This window comes from Pseudopodoces humilis, chromosome 3 (assembly GCF_049639895.1).
Source record: "Pseudopodoces humilis isolate 2021_Gansu_Grassland_sample_001 chromosome 3, ASM4963989v1, whole genome shotgun sequence".
NCBI classification, from domain to species: domain Eukaryota; kingdom Metazoa; phylum Chordata; class Aves; order Passeriformes; family Paridae; genus Pseudopodoces; species Pseudopodoces humilis.
Window position 1 is genome coordinate 40228427 of NC_142202.1, and position 21311 is coordinate 40249737.

At 40.0% G+C, this 21311-nt stretch overlaps 1 protein-coding gene across 1 annotated transcript; it reads left to right on the forward strand.

Annotated features, from left to right (window-relative positions):
• The first annotated feature begins 12489 nt into the window (after positions 1-12489).
• CCR6 (C-C motif chemokine receptor 6) lies at positions 12490-20576 on the forward strand. The gene is made up of 4 exons (XM_014255947.2): positions 12490-12617; positions 15264-15372; positions 18351-18423; positions 19075-20576. The coding sequence occupies exons 3-4, from the start codon at positions 18415-18417 to the stop codon at positions 20158-20160; spliced, it is 1095 nt and encodes a 364-aa protein (XP_014111422.1). The 5' UTR covers positions 12490-12617; positions 15264-15372; positions 18351-18414; the 3' UTR covers positions 20161-20576.
• Positions 20577-21311: the final 735 nt, after the last annotated feature.

Here is a 21311-nt window from a genome sequence, read left to right on the forward strand (position 1 = left end):
TACAACTACACCTAGCTCTTGAGACAACTGAAACACCTGATTAGGTGATGCTGGTAAAGATGGCGTTTACTGCTTTGTTTTCATTTTAGTATAGTCATTTTCACTGATGAAATGCTATCAACGAAGACCAGCCTTCAGGAAAAAAATTCATCCATGGGTAGAACTTTGTGGTGCCAGATCCATGTCCTTTGGTTTGATGATTTCCTTGTAAGGCAGAGCCAAGACAAATTGAACTGAATTACAAGAGGCACAGTTTTGGTAGATTTGTAATTGATCTCATTCTTGCTGAAGCTAAATCCTTTCCAGGCTAGATGTCAAAATCTCCCAAAGTATCTGTTGCCAAATTGTGAGCAGATAGGCTGGATAAAGAACAGCTTTGCAGAAAAGGGCCTGGGGGCAGCTGTGAAAGCCTAGAAGTGTGGCTCAGTGTGCAGGCTGAGGGAAGTGGTTACTTTCCCTTCCTTGTGAGAGCAGTACTTGGAGTGTTGTGCTCAGCTTGGCTCCCCCAAGAGTTGCCAGCAAAATAGAGCCTGGTAGAGCAGCTTAGGATGGTGGTGGGGCTGGGATATGTGGTCTATGAAGCGCTTGGACTGTTCTGCCTGTAGAAGAGAAGGTAAAGATGTGGGGCTAAACAGATCCATGCTTACCATATGGAAAAAAGACCTGTACTCTTCCTACAGGTGCCTAGTAGAAGGACAGTAATCTGCAGTGAGAGAAATTCCAGTTGCATACATGAGATAAAACCTAAAGAATCACCTTGAAAATGGTCCAGGACTTTGAGCAGATACCCAGAGAGATTGTGAAGTCTTCATCACCGGAAATTTTCAGAACTCTAATGGACAGACTCAGAGCCACCTGATCTAGCTTTGAAGTTAGGTCTGCTTTGAGTAGCAGACTGGATCTGCACCAAGCCCTTTCAATGTTCATTATTCCATGATTCTGTGGAAACAGACCACTGTATGGAAAGCTAGTTATGGGGACAGACAGACCCTCTGGCTGCCTCTGTGCATGCAAACCACCCTGTTTGCAGGTAGAAATAGTTTTGCTACAGTTTATCAATGCAGGTGTTTATGTCCATGCTAACTGTCCCACGGAGAAAGGCCAACGTTTGCAAATACAGTAATTTAACATTGACTCTACTGTAAGGATTTAAATCTTATGTCCTTGAAGAAATCTTTTAGGAAACGGGGACTTGGAACGTAATTGAACAGTGTGCTGCTTGAATAACTGCAGCTGATCTCTAGACTTGGATCTAAGTTTAAAAATAAGCCTAAGTTGTTTTTCAGTTTCTTGACAGCTTTAAGTGTTTTGTTTCAATTGCTCTGTGCTATGGGGAAACCGCAATAGGTACAAAGTAGTAAAATCAGGTCGTTTGCGCCACTCCCTCTGTAAAAGTATCGCATGCACTTTTGTAGCAAGAAACTGCTTCACCTCTTTTTTTGTGAGAATTGGAAAAGTTTCCACGTTGCACTCACAACGTGGTCTGTTTTGGCTGACAGGTGTCCTTCAGGCTGTGCTGCAAGGGGAGCTGTTGGGAAAAGGCTGGCACGTGGCAGAGCAGTGCTTCCAGATGCATTTTTTGCTTAGGTGGTTGTTGCAGATTTGCTTTTAAACTCCATCATGTTTCAGACAGGTAGTTCTGGTGGTCTGTGTTAGGTTATGTGATAAAAAGCTCAGTTCTACAAATGCAAAGCAGGCCAGAGGCAAGAGGTAACTTGTGCAGGTGCCACTGCTGGGGGCTGCTGTGATCCAGCAGCTCCTGTCCTGAGGTGTGGGGCTGTGAGGCTCAGCACACTGGAGCCACCCACATCAGCACTTCCTCAGAATCTGCAGTGGCCACGGGCTGGTTGTGCAGGGAGCGCTGCCCACCCAGGAACTGACACATGTCTGGGAAAGGCCATGTGAGGAGAGGTGGTGGTGCAGCCCACCTGCTTTTTGCATTGGTGAATGTTGGGTTTGGGATTACAGCTCAGCTCTTTTAAGCACAGAGGAGCAAGGGGAAGCCCAATACTAAACTGGAGCTCCTGAAGCCGAAACCTCTTGCTCTGTCTTTCCTGGGCCATCTCAGGAGAGCTCATCTCACAGGCTCAGTGATCTACAGAGGCATGGGATGTTGGAGAAGATTGGGGTGTGTATAAATCCTGTTCTGGGATATTTAGAGGCAGAACCAAGTGGGGAGAAAGGGAGGGATCGTGGTGGTTTGGAGGAGCAAGCATGGGCAGAGAGGGAAGGGGGAAATTCTGGGCAAAGAGGCTGCTGCTCAGGAGCATGTCTGGCTGTGCCTACCCCTCATGGTGCTGTCTGGTCTCCCTGAAAATTCCTTCCAGTTCATTCTAAACACAATTAAAATTCTTAAAACTGTCGAACTAATACTGGCTTGGGGATAAATTAGGGAAGAATTTAGGCAAAATCTAGAAGCATACATTTCCTTGAAATCAATGTGATACTTGGCTGCCTAGAAACGTTTGAAAGAGATTGGGTTTTACAAAATTCTGGCAACCTTTATAAGAAAAGCACCTTTATTGTGTTAAGTGGCTGACATCTTGAGTGATGTTTTCTTCATCTCCTTTGAACTGCAAAGTAAGAGGTCTGTGCTCTGTCCATTTAAAGAAAACTGATAGAACTGAAAGATGAATATTTCAAAGCAAGCCAGGATGAAATTACAAAATGTAAATTCTGGGCTTCAGAGACTAAAGCAATCCTGGAGGTGAGAATTATGTACACTTAAACTTCATAATTTAACACATATTCATGGGAGAAATATGAAATTTAAAATAACTTATGGAATAAATTGTAGATTTAAGTAATAGGCTCTGCCATTAAAAGGCAACACACACATACACCAGCTATAGTTGACTGCAGCACTGCAAGCCTGTTGTTTGTCAGTTGCATTCACCCAGTAGACTAAAGTTAATTGAGCCCTAGAGAAATTTGAAATTAGACACCTAAACAGAAACTGTCAACTATACAAGAAGGTTTGAGTTTTGTGTAGGTTTTGGCAGTGCGGGTCTCTTTAAGCTGTGGTCTTAAAGAAGGGGGGAAGTGCTGAGAAAGAGGACAAATTCTCATGGTCTTCTTCTGTAAAAGAGAAATTATAATTAATGAATACTTTCACAAGTTCCTGGTTTCAATAAATGCATGCTAATTATACTGATAATATGATATATGATGATACTTAATTTGAAGGAGTTGGACGTGCCAGTCAAACAAATGCATTGGGGCTGTCTCATCCAGCCTGGGAAGTGAGATTAGGATACACAAGTGTGATGTTAATGCACAGGAGCTCTCCTGCACCGATTCCTTGCATGCATGCTTTTGCACTAAATATCAAAATGTATTAAGATAAACTAGGGAAATATGCAAAGGAACCCAGGGAGGCACAAAAATATATGCAGAAATCAGTGCCAAGTACCACTTTGAAAGAACCCAAGTCAATCCAGTTTGTACAAAGGAAATTAAATCAAGCACATACACATGAATTGAGACTAGCCCAAAGAATAGTGAAGCTGAGAAGGCAGTGGGAGGTAGCAGAGAGCAAGTTTTGTGTAATTGACACAGTAAGAGTGCTGGCAGCCTCACAGGAGCTGCGGCTTGGTGCAGGAAACTCCCTTTGCATTGACGGACAAGGGATGACTGGGGCTGTGCTCCCTTCCCTGGGGCATGTGGGTGTGTTCCGGATGAAGTACCAAGCTGGGCAGTTTAGAGCAGGGAGAAGCAGGTGCAAGGATAGAGTTTAAACATTTAAAAATCTGAAGAAATAACTGTGTCATGTTAGAGATTAACGGTGGGGATCACTCTGGTTCTGAATCAGGACATCATAACCGCATTTATAAAGAAAAATTCAGACGGTGAACCTTAGTTTTGGCTGCGGTCTCGTGTTGTAGGGAATGAGCAAGAAAATCCATTTGTCGGGAAAAGATTAGGAGATGCGTGGCCGTAGCAGCTCATATAGACTGCATGACCTGACAGCTCTGCCCCACTGTTATACCACTGTTATACCCACTGGAATACCTCGTAAAGCCACAGCTCTAGCAGTACAAGCTATGTCAAGAGCCTGTGAAACGCACGATGTTTAGGGGCAGGGTGTCTCCCGTGCTGCTGGTGGGAGCAGAGCCGCAGGGGTTCTCTTCCACCTGCCTTCTCCACCGCAGCCCCACCCGCCTGGGGCTCGGGCTCTGCCGAGCCGCTTCGGCCCCGCTGCGATTCACCGAGGTGCCGGAGGGGAGGCTGCTTGTCTCTTTCTACTTCTGCCTTTGCTGAAGAGCAGCATTAAAGGTCTGGTTCAGGCTTAGAGCCGTGAGGAAGCTAGAAAGAGTGTGGGTTAGAGAGCAGTGCAGCTCATTCAAGACTCAGTGTGGACCCAGCACTGGCCATTCCCACTCCTTCAGACTTTGAATCAAAGAATACCGTCTGTGCAGCACGGCTACAGACCTGAGAGAAAAATGGGGTCACAAATGTAGGCCAATTGCCCATGCATCATGGAACAGGAAATCTTGCAGAACAGCCTTTTTCATTTACTCATCTCTCAGTGTAGTTAGAATTTTTTAAAAATGAATGTATCCTGACTTGTGCTGTTGTATACTGAAAGGATCTGTTAGTCACAGGAAGCAAACTGAACACTGTCCAGCTGTGTGGTCTTTGACAATAAATAGCATTCATACATTTTCTTGTCACTACTGGTTTTTTTACACAGATTACCTGCTAATTTTTTTCGCTATGGTAGAGTCAAATTCTGCTAATGAATCATTTTATGATTTACTTGGGTCTCTCGTGCTTGAGGGGTTAGGGAAGGGAATTGAAACAAACTTTCAACAGGCAGGAACATAAAAGAGTTCATTCAAATCAAGCAAACCTAATTGCTTGAAACTTAGTTTCTCCCTCCTAGGTTGCAACAGTATAGGAGAGCAGAAGTTGAGCTGTGACAAGCTAATCACATAGCTAAAGACAGATTTTCTTCCTTGAGAATGGCTGCCTCTTTCCTCTCCTGGTTTTTATTCTTAACCTGAGGGTTTAATCTAAAACCACAGCAGTCTGTTGGTAGCTACCAGACTGAGGCACACAGTTACTTGGAATGATTGTTAGTGAACTATGTGCTTAATTTTTTAGTAAATATGATATTTAATAGAATTTAAGCCTCCACCTGAAGATGTGGCAGTGCAGAAAAGTCTCATAGGGTGTAGAATTTTCCAACACTTCGAGGAAAACAGAAATTTTGACACTTTGCCATAGGTATTGCTCACCAGTACAAGGTGCTAAGAGGATGGCCCTCACTGACCATTTGTCTGGGAAGGGACAGTGTCTTCTCTGTGCACAAGGTTGCACTGGAGAATGGAATTTAATACTGTCATGTTAAACCTACTGGAGTGAATAAATGCAGGGACACTGGTGTGTCTTATGGACTAGTTTTAACCTCTATCTGCAGGAAACTGCACATAGAGATAAAACTACACAAGCACAAATTAGATCTAGTCCCAGGCACAGAAAGGAGGGGGGATGAAGGACACTTGAGGATCCTCTGTTGTTTATTTGGGGTTGGAACAGGCAGTGGTGAGGCAACATGGGACCAGTACTGAAGTCCTGGTGGAGCATGGTGAGGCACACTCCAGCTGTGTGGTGCAGAATATTCCTCACTCCCAGATTTTCACTGTGGTGTTAGCAAGTTGAGCTATTCTTCCTTCCCAGTAGTTTGATGGTTTGTGAAAAGGTAGAAACCTCTGATCTCAGAAAAGCCCTCTGCTTTCATTAGTTGTGAAGCCTGTCAAACTGGGAACTGTGCCACTCTAAGAACAGCACAGGTAACCACAAGATGGTTACTTAAAAAATCCTGTGACTGATTGGGGTCTGGGGAGATGGTAATGCTACTGCTCAGGAGGAAAAAAGCCTACTCTGGTGCTGATCTGAGCCATTAGAACAAGTCGGAGGGGAGAAAGACACAACAGGCCCTCCAATAAAGACAGTTCAGTGTAGTTCTGCATGTGGGTGGAGGCCTCACTAATATACTTTCAAGTCTTCCAGGGACCTGGAAGAAAACCCTTGGATTGCCTTCAAATCAAGCAGATTTGGTTTTCCCCTTAGGAGCACTGTATAGCTCCTGAGGAGTTCAGCAATGGAAGCTGAACTTTTGGTGGTACATTAAAGCTATTGTGTAGTGAGAAGAGGTGCTGGAACCAGGCAGACTGAGAGGTTAAAGTCTCAGGAGGGGCTGTGAGGCAGAATTGGGCACACCAGAGATGTACTTAAGTGTCCTTGTGTAGGGGCTGTGCTTCAAACTCCAGCCTGAGGTTCAGAGCACTGGAGTTACAGGGACAGAAGAGTTCCTTCTTAGGAGAGCAGGCTGGCAACAAGCCCCTGAAAAAGCTGCTGTTGACATCAGCTTCAAAGGCTCAATGTGAATTGGGTGCTACTGTATTCTAACACAGACTGAAAACCACCCTGGGCCTTGCAGTAGTGCAGAAAGAGAGAAGATGAAATACTTTTAGAGTAGGATGTCGTCACTTCAGATATACCAAGATAAAATTGTAAGCAATCAGAAATCTCTATATATGACTGTTAGAAGATACAAATCTAGTATTTTCCAATGATTCTGGTATTTTCTAATTATTAGAATAATAAGCTTTTAACTTAATTAAAAATTCTCATAGGCCCTCTCCAAAAAAAGCACCCTTAGCTCATGGGTTATAGAAAATTGAACTCCAGAAGTTTCTTTCTTCTTTACAAACAGCAGCTTTTTAATTAACTTATAATCAGAGGGGAGCTTTAAAAAAAAACACCTTGTGCTACCTTGTGTGAGGAGGCGTCTTCCTCAGCAGAAGGTTGAAATAACTTTTAACCACAAATCTGTTGCTTGTAAAAATCTTTCAGTCTAACATTCTGTTTTGCCTTTCACAGTCTTGCACTCAGCAGTGATGAAAAGGAAAATTAGTGTAAAGAAAAGTTATTTCTAAATCATAAAAGAGCCTTCAGGGGGAACTGAAAAATACTGACTCTTGCCACACACCTGTTGTGTCACACTGGACCAAACTCACATTCACCTTCCATTTCACTTAACCAGGCGGAGTGGCTACATTTGAGAGCTTCATTTTGTGCTCAAAGGCTTCTCTCCAGCTGCTGGCATGGCCTCTCACCCTCTTGCACTATTACTTGCACTCTTGGCGCTAAGAAATGTCTACCTGAGTACTGAAACAGCTGGTTTGGATGATGAGGAAATTACAAGTTACTGCTACAATGCCATACCTGGTGAGGTCAGCTGAACACGGACAAAAAGAATATTTTGGGGGCAAGAGAAAGAAACATATCTGTCAGATGTTCATCTTTGTAGGAGGAAGCAGATAGAGCTAAGAGTTTGTGTAGGACCACAGAGAGCAACAATGGGGAGCAGCAGCAGCAGATCCTGGTGAGGGTGTCCCAGTTAGCATTTCGGTGCTGATTCCTGGAACAGGGACTAAATCTTCAGAGTAGTGAGAGCCCACTGGGGATGAGTGATAGACCAATGCAAAATTAGATGCCTGTCAAGCCTAGCCAACAAAGTGGGAGGAAGATGCAGTAAAGCAGGACGTGGTTAATACTAGTTCACTTTTCAAAATCTCAGCAGTGGAGGCAACCAAAACATCCTGGGGAGAAAGGACCGTGGCTTGCCAGCTTTCTCAAGTGTGTCCTCACAAACACATATATCTTTCCCCCCTCAGTAAAGAAAATGTTTGTGTCATACAGCACAATCATATAATTCTAAAATATAATTCTAAAATCATGGAATAGTTTGGTTTGAAAGGGGTCTTCAAAGGTCATCTAGTACAATCCCCCTGCAACAAGCAGGGATGATGCCATGAAGAGATGAGCAAGGTGCCTGGGTAGGCATCAAAAATAATCTAACTTGGAGAAAGATTAATAAATAGGTCCTTTGGGGGCTGTATTGCATCTGCTCCTGAACTATCTGCCACAGCTTTGCACCGGGTAAGGAAGATACACTGAGAGACCTGTTGAAAAGTTTTGCTGCAGATGAAGAAATTTCCTTGACAAGGCTAAGAGCCATAAACAAGTTTTTGGTTTTCCAGGTTACATTGGGTTTGTGTGGCAATGTTTTGGCGGAGGTGGGTGGGGGATGCTCCAGCTTCCCATGTCCGACACACCCAATGCCAGACACTCCAAGACAGATGCATTGCTGGTCAAGGCCAAGTCCATAAGCGAGGGTGGCAGAGCCTCTGGGATAATATATTTAAGAAGGTGGGGGGAAAACTTCACAAGAGCAATGACATAAAGAAGAGAAGAATAAGAATATGTGAGAGAATATAACAGCTCTAGAGATGCCCAGGTGAAGCAATCTCTCCCTGCCCTTATCTCATGAGCCTTTCATTATATTTCCACTCCCCTGTCTGTTTGAGGAGGGGAGTGATAGAAATGCTTTGGTGGGCACCTGGCATCCAGCCAGGGTCAACCCATTCACTGAAGTTCAAATCTGTGCCAGAATACCTACATAACTGACTTGTCCCTTTGTGCTCCTGGTGTCACCAGGACAGTGATACCTGGGTAACTGGGCTAACTGTTCTTCACTCTCCAGGCTGTTGGAGAGTATATAATCCTATAGTATTATTTCAGTAGATAATAGCTGTCCTGCTTGATTCTCTAACATCCCACATCATTAGCAAGTTCCTGTCTTTGTGCAGGCCAGATTATATTTAAAGAAACAAGCCTATCATCCCTCAGCAATGGATGTAAGCACATGCTTGCATTCTCTGTGTAGCACAAAATTAATCAACTGCAATTGCCCATATGTTGCTTCTGTGAGGAAACATTCAGTAATGTGCCTCCCATTACTTATTTGGGTTTTGTTTTGGGTTTTTTTAACTTTTCTTTTTTTTTTTTTTTTTTACCACCTCTGAAATCACAGTGGAAAAATCAGTGTTTTCAAAGCCCTAACTACCGGTGATTGCATGCCTAAAGACCTAGAGATCTAATGATAACAACAGCTGCCCACTCTTAGAAGGGAAGTGAAAGGTTTCCTATCTGCTGCAATATGAATCCAGACAGATGTGTTAGCTGTGCACAGCAGAGGATCCTGTGTCAGCAGCACTTTCCCTGTTATCTGCTTGGCACAACACAGCTCTCTGCATGCCCAGTGCAGCTCTGTGCATTTCCTTTCCCTCCCAATCCCCACAGAAATAAATGGTTATGCTCAGTGCTCTAAAGGGATCATGGTGCAACTCTTCTGCTGTGCAAGTGCCTGTAACATTTAAAACTTATTAAAAGCAAAATTATTTAAATGTGCTTGATTGTCCCACTGATTAATATCTGACCATAGAGAGGATGTGTGATTAGGACACAACTTCTTTCCTATACCAGCCTGCACAAGTGGCATCTCAGTGGTGACTGTACGAGAGCAGTAATTCATCCTGTCCAGAAGACCTGAAAGGAGATTTTCATCCTTGCAGAGCAATCTCTTGTGGCAATTTCTCTCTGGGTAGACTCAGCTCATTGGTGTGGTTAGTGGTTACAGCCTGCGCTATGGTATAGATGTAAAATGAGGGAGTCATGATCTCATTGAAGTGGCCAGCCAGCACCTCCAGTTTGTCTTTACAATCAGCAAAATCACAGCTCACATGCTGAAAAGCATGTGCTGTAACTTGGCCCATGCAGGAGGAAAGAAATAATCTCTGATCTGTATCCAGCATATTGTGCAGACACAAGTTCAAATTTCATTCTTCCATTTCATTGTCTGTGGTTTTCTGTGGGAGCTGGGATTACAGACCCCTTTAAACTTCTGTCCTGCCCATCCAATTGCACCATTGGGTATACAAACAACTTTTAAATTATCTTTTAGCTCTTACACAGGCTGTGAAGTCCACTGCTGAAGAGATAGGATTGGGACATCCCATGGTGTGGGTGTCTTGTAAAAAAACCAGTCATATAAGGAAAGGACAGGCCTAAAAAAAGATCAGGTCTCTGTACTCAACATATTCAGGTTAAAATGTAAATTTTTGGGACTACAGAGTGATGACAGGCTCTGAGAAACTACTTTGGTAGTTATTTCAACAAGACATGAAACAGAGTGAGTGACTGAGTCAAGCAATAAAAAAATGTTACCACAATGGGTATGGTCTGACTACAGGATCAAAAACATAGAAATTATTATATTTCTTAATATATAAGCATATATTTCTTAATATATAAGCATACTTACCTCTGCTTGTATCTTTTGTGTGTGCAACATTTCTGACATGGAAATTCACTTGTTCTCTACAGCCTAATGTAAATTAGTCAAACACTGGCAGACAATTCAGCAGAACATTCTTGCAGTAGACCATTGACTTCAGAAAGCAGCAGTTATTTGGAAATATCTTGCAATATTTTGTCTTCTTTGAGGTGATATACTTAATTTAAAAAAATGTAGCTTGACTTTAGCAAGAATATGATCTTAAGTCCCTAAATTAGAGACTGTGATTGTGACTCCTTTCTTGGGATTTCAGGAACAAACATTTATTTTCTGGTCTATAAAACAGTTTCCTGTGGATTGAGAAGGAAGGTAAGTGAGAACACGAGTGCCTGGCATCTTCACTCAATTGGCCCTTGGCAGTACAAGTATTATACCATTTTGTTCATCACTGTAAGGGTTAATTACTTCTGGCATAACCTGGGGAGACACTTTCACCAGAAATGATTCTTAAACCTTTTTAAGATAAGCAGTCAAAAGGGGATAGTTAGAAATAGACCAAATACAGCATAAGCTAGAAAAAGGTTTTTTCTTAAAGAAAAAAAAACCCTAATTTCAATAAAGCAGATCTTTCCTTCAGAATACCTTTAGATATCCTAGAAACATTTTGATGAAAAGTTGAAGGGTGTTAATTGGAAAATGCTGATCTTACACCTCATGGGACTTGCTGTTCTTTGTGATTTCTATTATTTTTTCTGTCTAAACTTCTGTGAGATCTTAAACCATGGAATGACATTACTCACTGCCTACTTTCTCTGTCCAAAGCTAGGAAACATCCTGACCTATAAGCTCAGACTACAAAAGAGAATAAAAGCATAAACAAGCACAGAATGACTCAGCTGTGCATCTTGGTGCATTTTATAAATCAGCATTTTTGCCATAAAAATTTCCTGATAATTTTTGATTTATAACTTTGGTTTACCATTTTCTCCAGTAGAATAAAATCTGTTTAACCAGATTCTCTGAAGTCAGTGATTATCAACAGGACGATACACTTACTGCTCTTCATGCTTTTTTCTGGAACTCAGGCCTGCTATGAGCTCAGCTGGTTCTAAGAAGTGGTGCTGCAGTGAAGCAGAGGAGTGCTCTGAGTATGACTGTGCTCCTCCTTCAGAAATTCCATGTTTAGTCTGACAAGAAATCACATCTGAATCTTTACCATGACCAGCAAACTGTTTCCCATCAGGCTGGTTTTTTTGCAGCCTCACTTCATTTTCAAGATAAATATTGAGTGTATTGGTGGAAGAAAAGAGATAGATTGACACACCTTACAAACACAGTCATGCCTTGGGCTGGAGGTGAGCCCTAAGCACTGACTGTGCAGGCTCCTTCCCAAGGGCTCTGTTTTTAACTGCTACCCACTTAATCTCTGAGCCCTGTTTGCTCCTGTGGGGGAAAAGAAATCTGGAGAAGGCCTTTAGGAGGGCTCTGTCTTCCCTGACTGGTTTGACAGAGGTGACCAAGTGATAAAAACATTGATGGGTGCTGGTCAGTGTGGGGTGGATCTCAGTCACTGACACCTCATAATGTAAGAGGAGGGCTGCATCTGGCAAGGGGATAATGGAAGCAGATAGGACTGAGGTAAAATGGGAACAAAAATGATCAAAGGGGAAGTAAGTGAGAGGAGTATTGCAAAATGTAATGCTGAAGAGAAATTATAAAGACAACAAGAGATGGGAATAAGAGAAATCTAGAAAAGCTGAACAAAGAAAGAGGAAGAAATAGGGAGAACAAAAAAACTAAATACAGAAATACCAAAACCAGCAAAAATGTTTGACAAGAAGTAAAAAGCTAGATGCAAACAAAAGAAGGAAATTTTGATGGAATTGATGAGAAAAAAATACATATTGAAAATGTTGGATGATTGTGATGAGAAAATTAAATAGGTAACATAAGCAACTTGAATGTAAATACATAATTTACAATTCATAGTCCAAAAGAATGATGAAGAGACTAGAACTTCAGCTGATGGCTAGGTTTTTGAATTGGATTAGACTGGTCTAAATTTAACTGAAGGGACATGAAATCAGGTTGGAAGAACATAGGAGTGCATGGTACCTTTCTTTTAGAATTAAAAAATGGGACATATTGTGTCACTTCAGAAGAAACAAGTGGATTCTGGAACAACTCAGGCAATGGCTTTTCTTTCTTTATCTTTAAATATTTTATTTCCTTAATTAATGGTGGCAGAAAACTAACATGTGGTGAGATTTGAAAAACCACAGTTACCATATTAGCTAAGCAAGAGCAGATTTCCTTTCAGAGCTCTAACATATGAACCAAAACTAGCTAACACACAGATGGGCAAAGAGTTGTGCTAAAAAGAACGAACTCTTTCCACTTGCCTCAGTGTGAAGGTGAAGCACAAAGAGCCTGTAAAGGATGACTGATTGAAAGAAACTGTGTTGGAAAGGTAAGTTGGACTAGGTACCTTGTGGTAATGGTGAATTCTTCACCTTCTGAAAGATTGTTATTTGTGCTACTGAATATATTACAGACTAAAATTACAAGATGCCTTTAAATTAGAAAGCACCTGATTATGGAAAAAGGTGAGCAATAGCTTTTGTAAAGGATTAGCTAAAGCTCTGATTTATCTTTTAATTAACCATTGAAAATCTGATCTGTATTTTGATAACTCTCATTCCATGAAAATATGTTGATAATATTCAGCTTCTTCACAGGCTAATCTTGGTATTCCAAAGGTAAGTTGTTGCCTGAGATGTTGGAAGCTATTACTAGAAGTGCTTGTCTGATTATGTATTACAATCATAATGGACAATCATACTGGTGATTTGAAGTCACAGATGGTTTTGTAATGGAGAGGGATTTTCTACTTCTGTTACTCATCATTTGCTGGTTACTTGACTGCATGTGTTACATTTGTTTTTGTGTAATGAAGTTTGCTTTGCAAGCCACAGATTCATCTCTTCACTCCCAAAGTTATGGGAAAGAAGCACTAGAAATGCTTCAGTGAAATATCCCACAATGACATATCAGCAAATTCCATTACCAATGGAATGTGTCCCTGCTCTGAATTTGCTGCTTTTAACGAGGTTTGAGCCCTTGTTTCAAACTGTCTGAGACTGTGAACAGGAACCAGTGGTTTTCTTCAGACAGTGCTTACAGAAAGGGAGTTCTCTGTAAACAGGATCGAGGCTGTTATAAGTAGCTATGTTACTACAAGGAGTTTATCAGGAGTAAATGCACTGTGCCTTGCAGCACTTGAGGGATGGGAGATTTCAAAGTGAAGCTTGTGTTTTCTTTCTAAGAAACCTCAGAAACTACCTTCCAGGACTCATCTCTATTTAATTAGATGATTTACATTATTACAATTTGACAGGCAAATGAGTTAGCAAACCAGCACAAGAATGTAGTTAAAAGAAAAGCCAAAGCCCCTTTTAGCAAAGGTTCAAAGGATGGCCTGAAAACCTGTGAAGTTTTAATTATGGAAATCATTATGAATTATTAAATTATAAATAATAGAGTGAAGAGTACTTCACTGTTTTAATTAAGGATGTCTTGAAAGATTCACAAGAACTTCTGTCTTCCTTGTCTCTGCACTGAAACTTAAACATCTTCTTTCCTCCATGCTACTGGACTTTATAAAACTATTTTCAAGTGCTTAATTTTGTTATGGATTTAGTCACAACATGCTCCAGTTCTGTGATGACAGGGAGTGGTTTAGTCCAAACAGCTATAAAGGGGCAAAATCAATCTTATAGTGACCCTGCTAAAGTTATTTAAGTCACAGATAGATTTCACACTTTTTTGCTTTGTATGCATCAAAGTGAAGATTACTGTTCAGCAGTAACAATCAAAACATGCTTTCACCACATCTGCATGCACACTTAGGTAAAACAAGACTCTCATTTCAGGGCTTTCAGCTATCTCTGTGTTGTTCCCTGCACATGTATTTGGTTATAGTTGCAGTATTGGACACTGGGAAAATGAGCCTTTGAGAAAATGACATGTGTCTGCTTAGATGATTATGATCCATTGCAACATGGTGCTTTAAATCTACCAGTTCTCCTTTTTGACACCAGGCAGAGTTTTTGTTCCATTTACTGGGTGTGGTCGGTGGGAAGAAGCCCAAAACCTTAAGATGGTAGGGAGCCACTGCTGTTGTGATATGCTCAGTTTAGAAAAAAAGGTGAGTGAGCAGAACATCTGTCATCCTTCATTTCTTTAGGTCCAGTGTTCTATTAATTTAATCATATCAGAATCTTACAAGACTGTCAGTATTTATGCCATGTGGCATCTCTAATAAGACGCCATAGACAATTTATAAAATAAATAAGGAGTTCAAAGAGGGAGGTTTAACAGGTTTTGGTTTTTTTTCACCCTTTCCTGTTAATTAAACCATCTAGGTTGTGTTCAGAACCAAGGTCTGGAAAAGAAACCTTTCTAAGTTTTAAAATTCAGGAATCCTGAAATTAAATTATTCCGTGTCTAGTTCTAACTAACTTTAGCAACAGACCTGAACAGCATGAATATGAACAGCAAATGTTTGTGCCAAACAGCCAAATACAACCGCATTTCACTTATTTACTTGCATTTACACATTTTGTGTTGGCAGACCTTGACAAATATTTGGGTTGTGTGCACCTTGACATATAACAGATTACTATTTTTTTTCTTCTAAAACACCTGCTAATTAGTTTGGTAATTATTACTTGTCTCATTTCACAGTTTTACTATAAGCAGTCTTGTTGATTTAAATTATTTATGTCGAAACTACTTATCTGCATGACATTAAGTGCACCCTTTGCAAAATCAGGTCATCATTCAGGACATGTTCTGAGCACAGTGGCAATTAACACCCTGCTTATTATGATTCTGATTCTAGCTTGATTATTTTAAAAATAATATCATTACATAGGTAGAGTAATTAGTAAATTAATAAAATATTTGCCTCCAGCTTGTATGTTTTCAGCACAGCAACATTTTCCTTTACATAAAAACCAGGTTATTTCTGTTGCTTGTGAGAGGGAAGTGGTGGTTATTTCAATTTAACTCTGTACCTTTAACTAATGCTGTTATTTCTTGTTTTCTAAATTAGAGTGTACTTTTGTTGAGGCTGATAGTAAATGTGCTTGAGGCAGCCAAAACAGACTTTAAAAGAATCACACATCCTCTTTCACTTGGCCTTCAGACGATTTTCAGATTGGGTAAGTACTAAAATAAAACAGATAATCTGTAATCTGTGTATATGTGTGGCAAATGTATTAAACTGAACATGTAAATGGGATTCTATTTACAAGGGTAGACTATTCTTAAATGTACTTAGTGACTGAATTTTTTCTTCATAGAATTCTGTCTTTTTCCTCAGGTCTGTCTTTATTCATTGTCTTTTCTTTGTATTATTCAAATAGTATATTTTTTCTTAAGATTGTGGTTTAGTCTTACCTTTGAGTGCTCACACACTGCTTTCATAGTGAAAAGAAATGTGATGATATGGATCAAGTGGAAAATGCTAAGCTCAAATACTTCAAGGCTTATATATTTAATATTCAGAACATAGATGTTTTTGAGTGCACATGAACAGATATGTACTACCCATATTTAGTACATAACCAATGTTAGGACGCACCACCTTATATATAGAGAGAGATGGATAGATAGATATAGATATAGATAGATATGAAAATTAGTTTTTATATTTACCTAATACATAAAAAAAGATGTAAATGTGCAGGATATAAATTATAAATGTGCCTACTGAAACACTGTTAGAAAGATTTAAATCAAAAAGGAAATTGTGTTTATATGAGCTCTGATTCAACTTCCTCAGCAGCCAACACATCTTTTTAATAACTTCTGTGAATGCTGTTTTGAATTCAGAAAAGGAAGTCAGCTCAAGAGATTTAAATCAGGTCTAAATCTGATGTCTGAAATTCTGATTTCAGTTTTTGGGTCTTTTGCTACAGAAGCTTCTGCTGGACAGTCAAAGTAATTTTGTGAATAAGTGTGTGACTGGTGGTGGCTTTTTGAATTCTTGTAGGATCAGGGAGAATATGCATCTCTCCTGTGATGAGTAGTTGTTGTTCCCCATACGGTCTCTGCTGAGCTCTTCTGCAAACTAAAGAGCCTTTTCTTAGTGATTATCTGACAAGATTTCCCTTCTTAGCCCTCCTTGCAGGCTGTAGAAAATACCCACGACTCCCTAGGCTGTCAGACCCTCTCAGTATATTTTAACCATGAAAGTCTTAAAAAGACCTGAAGGGCCAACACCTAGAATGGTATTTTTCTTTCAACAATAAAATAACAGTTTCTAAAATACTAACCTAGACAGGTACCCCCAACTGTAGAGTTACTGTGGCTGCAGCCAAGTGCAAAGGCTAACAGAAACACCAAGCAAGGTCGTGAGTGTGTGGCTGGATCAGATCAGAAAGTGCAAAGCAGCAGACAGTGACTAAAATTGTGCAAAGATGGGCTAGGGGACCACAGACCCAGGTTAATTTCATAACTCACCTGCTTGCCCTATACATCTCTGCACTTCTGAGAGATACCTTTATATTGTTTGAAATTTGCTTCAAGCACTTTCAGGCTATCATATTCCTGCAGCTTCTAAAAATCAGTTTTGAAAAGCCAGCAGAATAAACTGGAGAGATAGTTAAAGGTTTGTTTAAAGTGCAGGAAATCCAGATAAGCTGTGATGCCTTAGCAACATCATCAGTTACCCAGCTGCAGCCCTCTGCCATGAGCCAGCATCCCCACATGAGTCATCCTCATTATGTTCTGTCCTTTCCCTCCCCCAATTTCCCCATTATATCTGGACTTCATCTGCCCCACTTTTACAAATTCTCTCTCTCTTGTTTTCAACATTAGGTAATTCCCAAACAAAAAAGTTTTGGTTTTGTAGAATTAAAGCTGACTCGTGCTCTTCCCAATTAGTAGCATGACTATCAAAAAGCAGACAAACTCTAGACAAATCTGCCCTTCCCAGCCTTGGCATATATGGGACCTCGTGTCATCCTGTCCCTGATATTACTGCCTTGGTGATAGATACAGTTCTCTTTCTAATGGGAAGAAGGGAAGGACTGAACTCATGCATGGGAATGCTGAGGGACTGAACTCATGCATGGGAATGCTGAGGAATTAAAACTCCTGCCCATGGACTCCTGTGTGAGGTGGAACAAGTTATTTAAGACCAGCTTCCCACATGTGGCCACCCATGGGCATGTTCCCCATTTTATTTTTCTGTGACTAGCACCCATGATCTGATTGGCAGAAGTCTGATCCTTGGATCCTATGGATACAAGTAGTTAATGGATTTAATCCTTTACTTAGCTGAAGTCCTTCACCATTTTAAGTACTCTTAGAAGTGGTGTTGAACTATCTGTCTCAAACTGAGCATCTTAAGTGGATACTTCACTCTAATGACTCAGATTTTCCCTTCTAAATAAGGTGGTAATACTTCTTCACCACAGGGTGTTGTGAAAATTAAGTAAGATTTGTAAATTTGTAAAACAGTTAGGTATCACAATGATAAAGAAAGCAATTTTTTTTTATTGTGGAGTGCTGTCTGAAGTGCACACTGAATGCTGCACTGTAAATCTGTGCACTGACCAAAACACCTGTGCTCAGTCTGTTCATATATTGTGTACTATCCTCTGCACTATAAGAAGCTCTTATTCTGTTGCTCTTCAATTACCTCACTAGTGTAATAAAAAAGGACAAATAATATCGTGTTGAAAGTGCTGAGACACTTATAAAATGTCAGAGTGGGAAAAAAGGTAAATTGTTGCATTACTGTTATGAAGTATACTAAGGGAGTGCTGTTTATTTTTTCTGTATTTCCCTCAATACACAGATTGCCATTGTCATACAGAAGTTCTCAAAGTAAAATTTAATTTATTATAATTTTTTGTGGTGCAAATTCAATGTGAAGTAGTAGTCACATATTCTCATATATCATTTATTAACCTATGAATAAACATTCAAAATATAGGACTGTGCTCTTAATAATACTGATAAAAACCATTCAGTTTCTACAGCTGCATATTTTGTAGAGATGTGTGATTTGTTAACGTGGTCCAGTGATGACCTTCTGTTCTGAGTAGGTTTTATTTCCAGTTTTGTTTTTCTACTTGCTCACACTTATTGTGCTGGTATCCTGATCCAATCAACTTTATTTTCTTTACAGAAATACTTGGGAAAGTATTTTGAGGTCTTTCTGAACATTTTTTTCTGAGAAGTGTACTGCCAAAATGAATTTTGTAAGTATCAAATTGATATAAATTGATATATATTTGTATATCAATAAAGCAATGACTCTATAAGACCCAGTTCCTTGAATCTGCAGATCCAAACGCCATAATTTCAGGAGTGAAAATCTGAAGAGATGTTTCTGACAGTAGAGTTCAATCAAAACACACTGTTTATTGAACTTTCGCTATAGATTTGGTGTTTATAGTCCAGGTAAATGTGTCTCAGACTAGCTGTCATAGATTGTCTGTCTTTCTGAGTAGAGAGAAGCAATCATTTTTGGGCTTGATTTAGTCAAGCTACATTAGTATGAAATGCATAACATGCTAGAAAGGCCTGTTTGCCTTGTGTGATGGTAAAGAAAGACTAGACCCCTAATTCAGATTCAGATATTTACACCACAGTCTTCTGTGACAGCAGACTTGTACTTTCCGCAAAATGCACTTAAATATGAAGGCCTTTGGGACATGCAAAAGGATTATTTCCACATTCATATTGTAAGTATGAATTTGTGAAATTTCCTAGATAGTTCACACAAGCCTGGTCTGTAGTGTTAATTGCATTTGTAATTGGAATGTGCGGTCAGTTATCTGTCACGTTTCTACTACACAAGGATTAAAGATTAACATCTGTGTGCTAACTCGTGTTCTCCTTTTCTACAGACAGACCCTTGTTCCACAGATTACCCCTATTATTCAGACTATGCTTCTCTAATCATGCAACCTTGTTCTAAGCTGGAGGTCAGGAACTTCACAAGAGCATTTCTGCCAGTTGCATATTCATTGATTTGTATCATTGGCCTCTTGGGTAACATCTTTGTGGTGATGACCTTTGCTTTATACGAAAGAACCAAGTCCATGACGGATGTGTACCTCTTCAACATGGCCATAGCAGACATACTGTTTGTTCTTACTCTTCCACTGTGGGCAGTGAATTATGCAGCTGATGAATGGATTTTTGGTGACTTCATTTGCAAAATGACTAGAGGTATCTATGCAATCAACTTCAGCTGTGGCATGCTGCTTTTGGCCTTTATCAGCGTGGACCGGTACATTGCTATCGTACAGGCAACAAAGTCTTTTAAACTCAGGGCAAGGACTCTGGCACATAGTAAACTCATTTGTTTGGCTGTGTGGATATCATCAATTTTAATCTCCACTTCCTCTTTTCTGTACAGTGAAAGTTACAGCTTCTCCATCAATGAAACCAAAGAGATTTGTGATCACAGATTTGACGGAATGTCTGAAAGCACAACGCTGAAATCGCTACTGCTGTGGCTACAAGTTTCATTTGGATTTTTTATACCTTTCATATTCATGATTTTTTGCTACACCTTCATTGTCAAATCCTTACAACAAGCTCAGAATTCCAAAAGAAACAAAGCAATCCGTGTAATTGTATTAATTGTAGCTGTTTTCCTAGTTTGCCAGGTACCTTATAACATTGTACTTCTCATAACAGCTGTCAACATGGGCAAGATTGACAAATCTTGTGACAGTGACAAGATAATGGCTTATGCAAAATACACCACTGAAGCCATAGCATTTCTACACTGTTGTGTGAACCCTGTGCTCTATGCATTTATTGGAGTGAAGTTCAGAAGTTATTTTGTGAAGCTAATGAAGGACCTATGGTGCAAGAGAGACAAGAAAGACAATAAACGTAGTTTGAGGACAAACTCTGATACTTATCATTCAAGACAGACTAGTGAAATTCTGACTGACAATGGATCATCTTTTACTATATAAATACTATTTGAGCAACATTAGTACTGAAAGGCTCTTCTCACCAGGTCACCCAAACTAATGTCACTGTGCCATGTGACAGCAAGTATCTGAGCTCCTCTGTCTCTAAAGGGATCCAATGATCTACAACTCCTTTCAGGAAATTAATTAAGATAAAGGAATAATACTGTCCTGTGTAAAGCTGAAGCCTTATTCACTTTTCTTAATGCACTTCTAAAGTACATTCTCTTGGAATAATAAAGAAATTTAAATTTTCAGAGGAACCCTTGTCATTGTGCAAGGAAAAAATCACATCTCATCTGTCCTACAACACCGAAATATCCCCAAAATAATAAGTAAAGGTTATGTCTATGCTCTTTCTTACATTTATGTTGTCTCTATTAATTTCTTCTACCTGGGAATCCTAGTGAAGTGTAGCTCTCCACTGTGCTTATATTGCAGACAGGTCATATTGTGACAGTACTAACCCAAAGAGATGGCATTTTGAGCAAAGCACAACAACGAATTTCACAGACTGCGAAATGACAAAAGAGGCTCAGAACTGCTGACATAGCTGGGCTGCAGTGCTTGGTCTTGTAAATCTTTGCCCAGTGCTATTCTGAACAGAGAGTGAAGCTTTGTTAGAGAGTTTCTTCTCTTTGTTTGGCACAGGGTTCAGATGCTGGAATCCAACAAAGCTGATAATCTGATGAATCTTTGTGAAAAGTTGTCTCTTTCTAGCTGAAATTCACACTCTACTTTTTAAAAGGCAACTAACTGTATGAAACTGCAATTATTCCAGCACTATTTGTTGGAATGTGATTAGTGATAAAATATGAAGCATTTCTTTGCATTTAGCTGCTGCTAGCAAAGATTCTTAGGAATGTATTTACCAGCTCAAATATGCATATATGTAGTTTCAGAAATTAGTTAGAAGTTATTATCTAAAACAGAGCAGAATCTGACTTAATTCAGCCAGAATTTTTACTGAGTCAGTATTTGACTCACTATACATATAGGAATATTTATAATAAATGCAATTAGTTTTACCCAGCCTTTACTCTTCAGCAAATCCTTGGTGGATCTTCTGCTCATTGAGTGAGCTTTACCACTGTTGCAGTCACAGTGGGACAATGAGATAGACAGAAGCAGGATCTGTAGATCCCTTGAGGAAT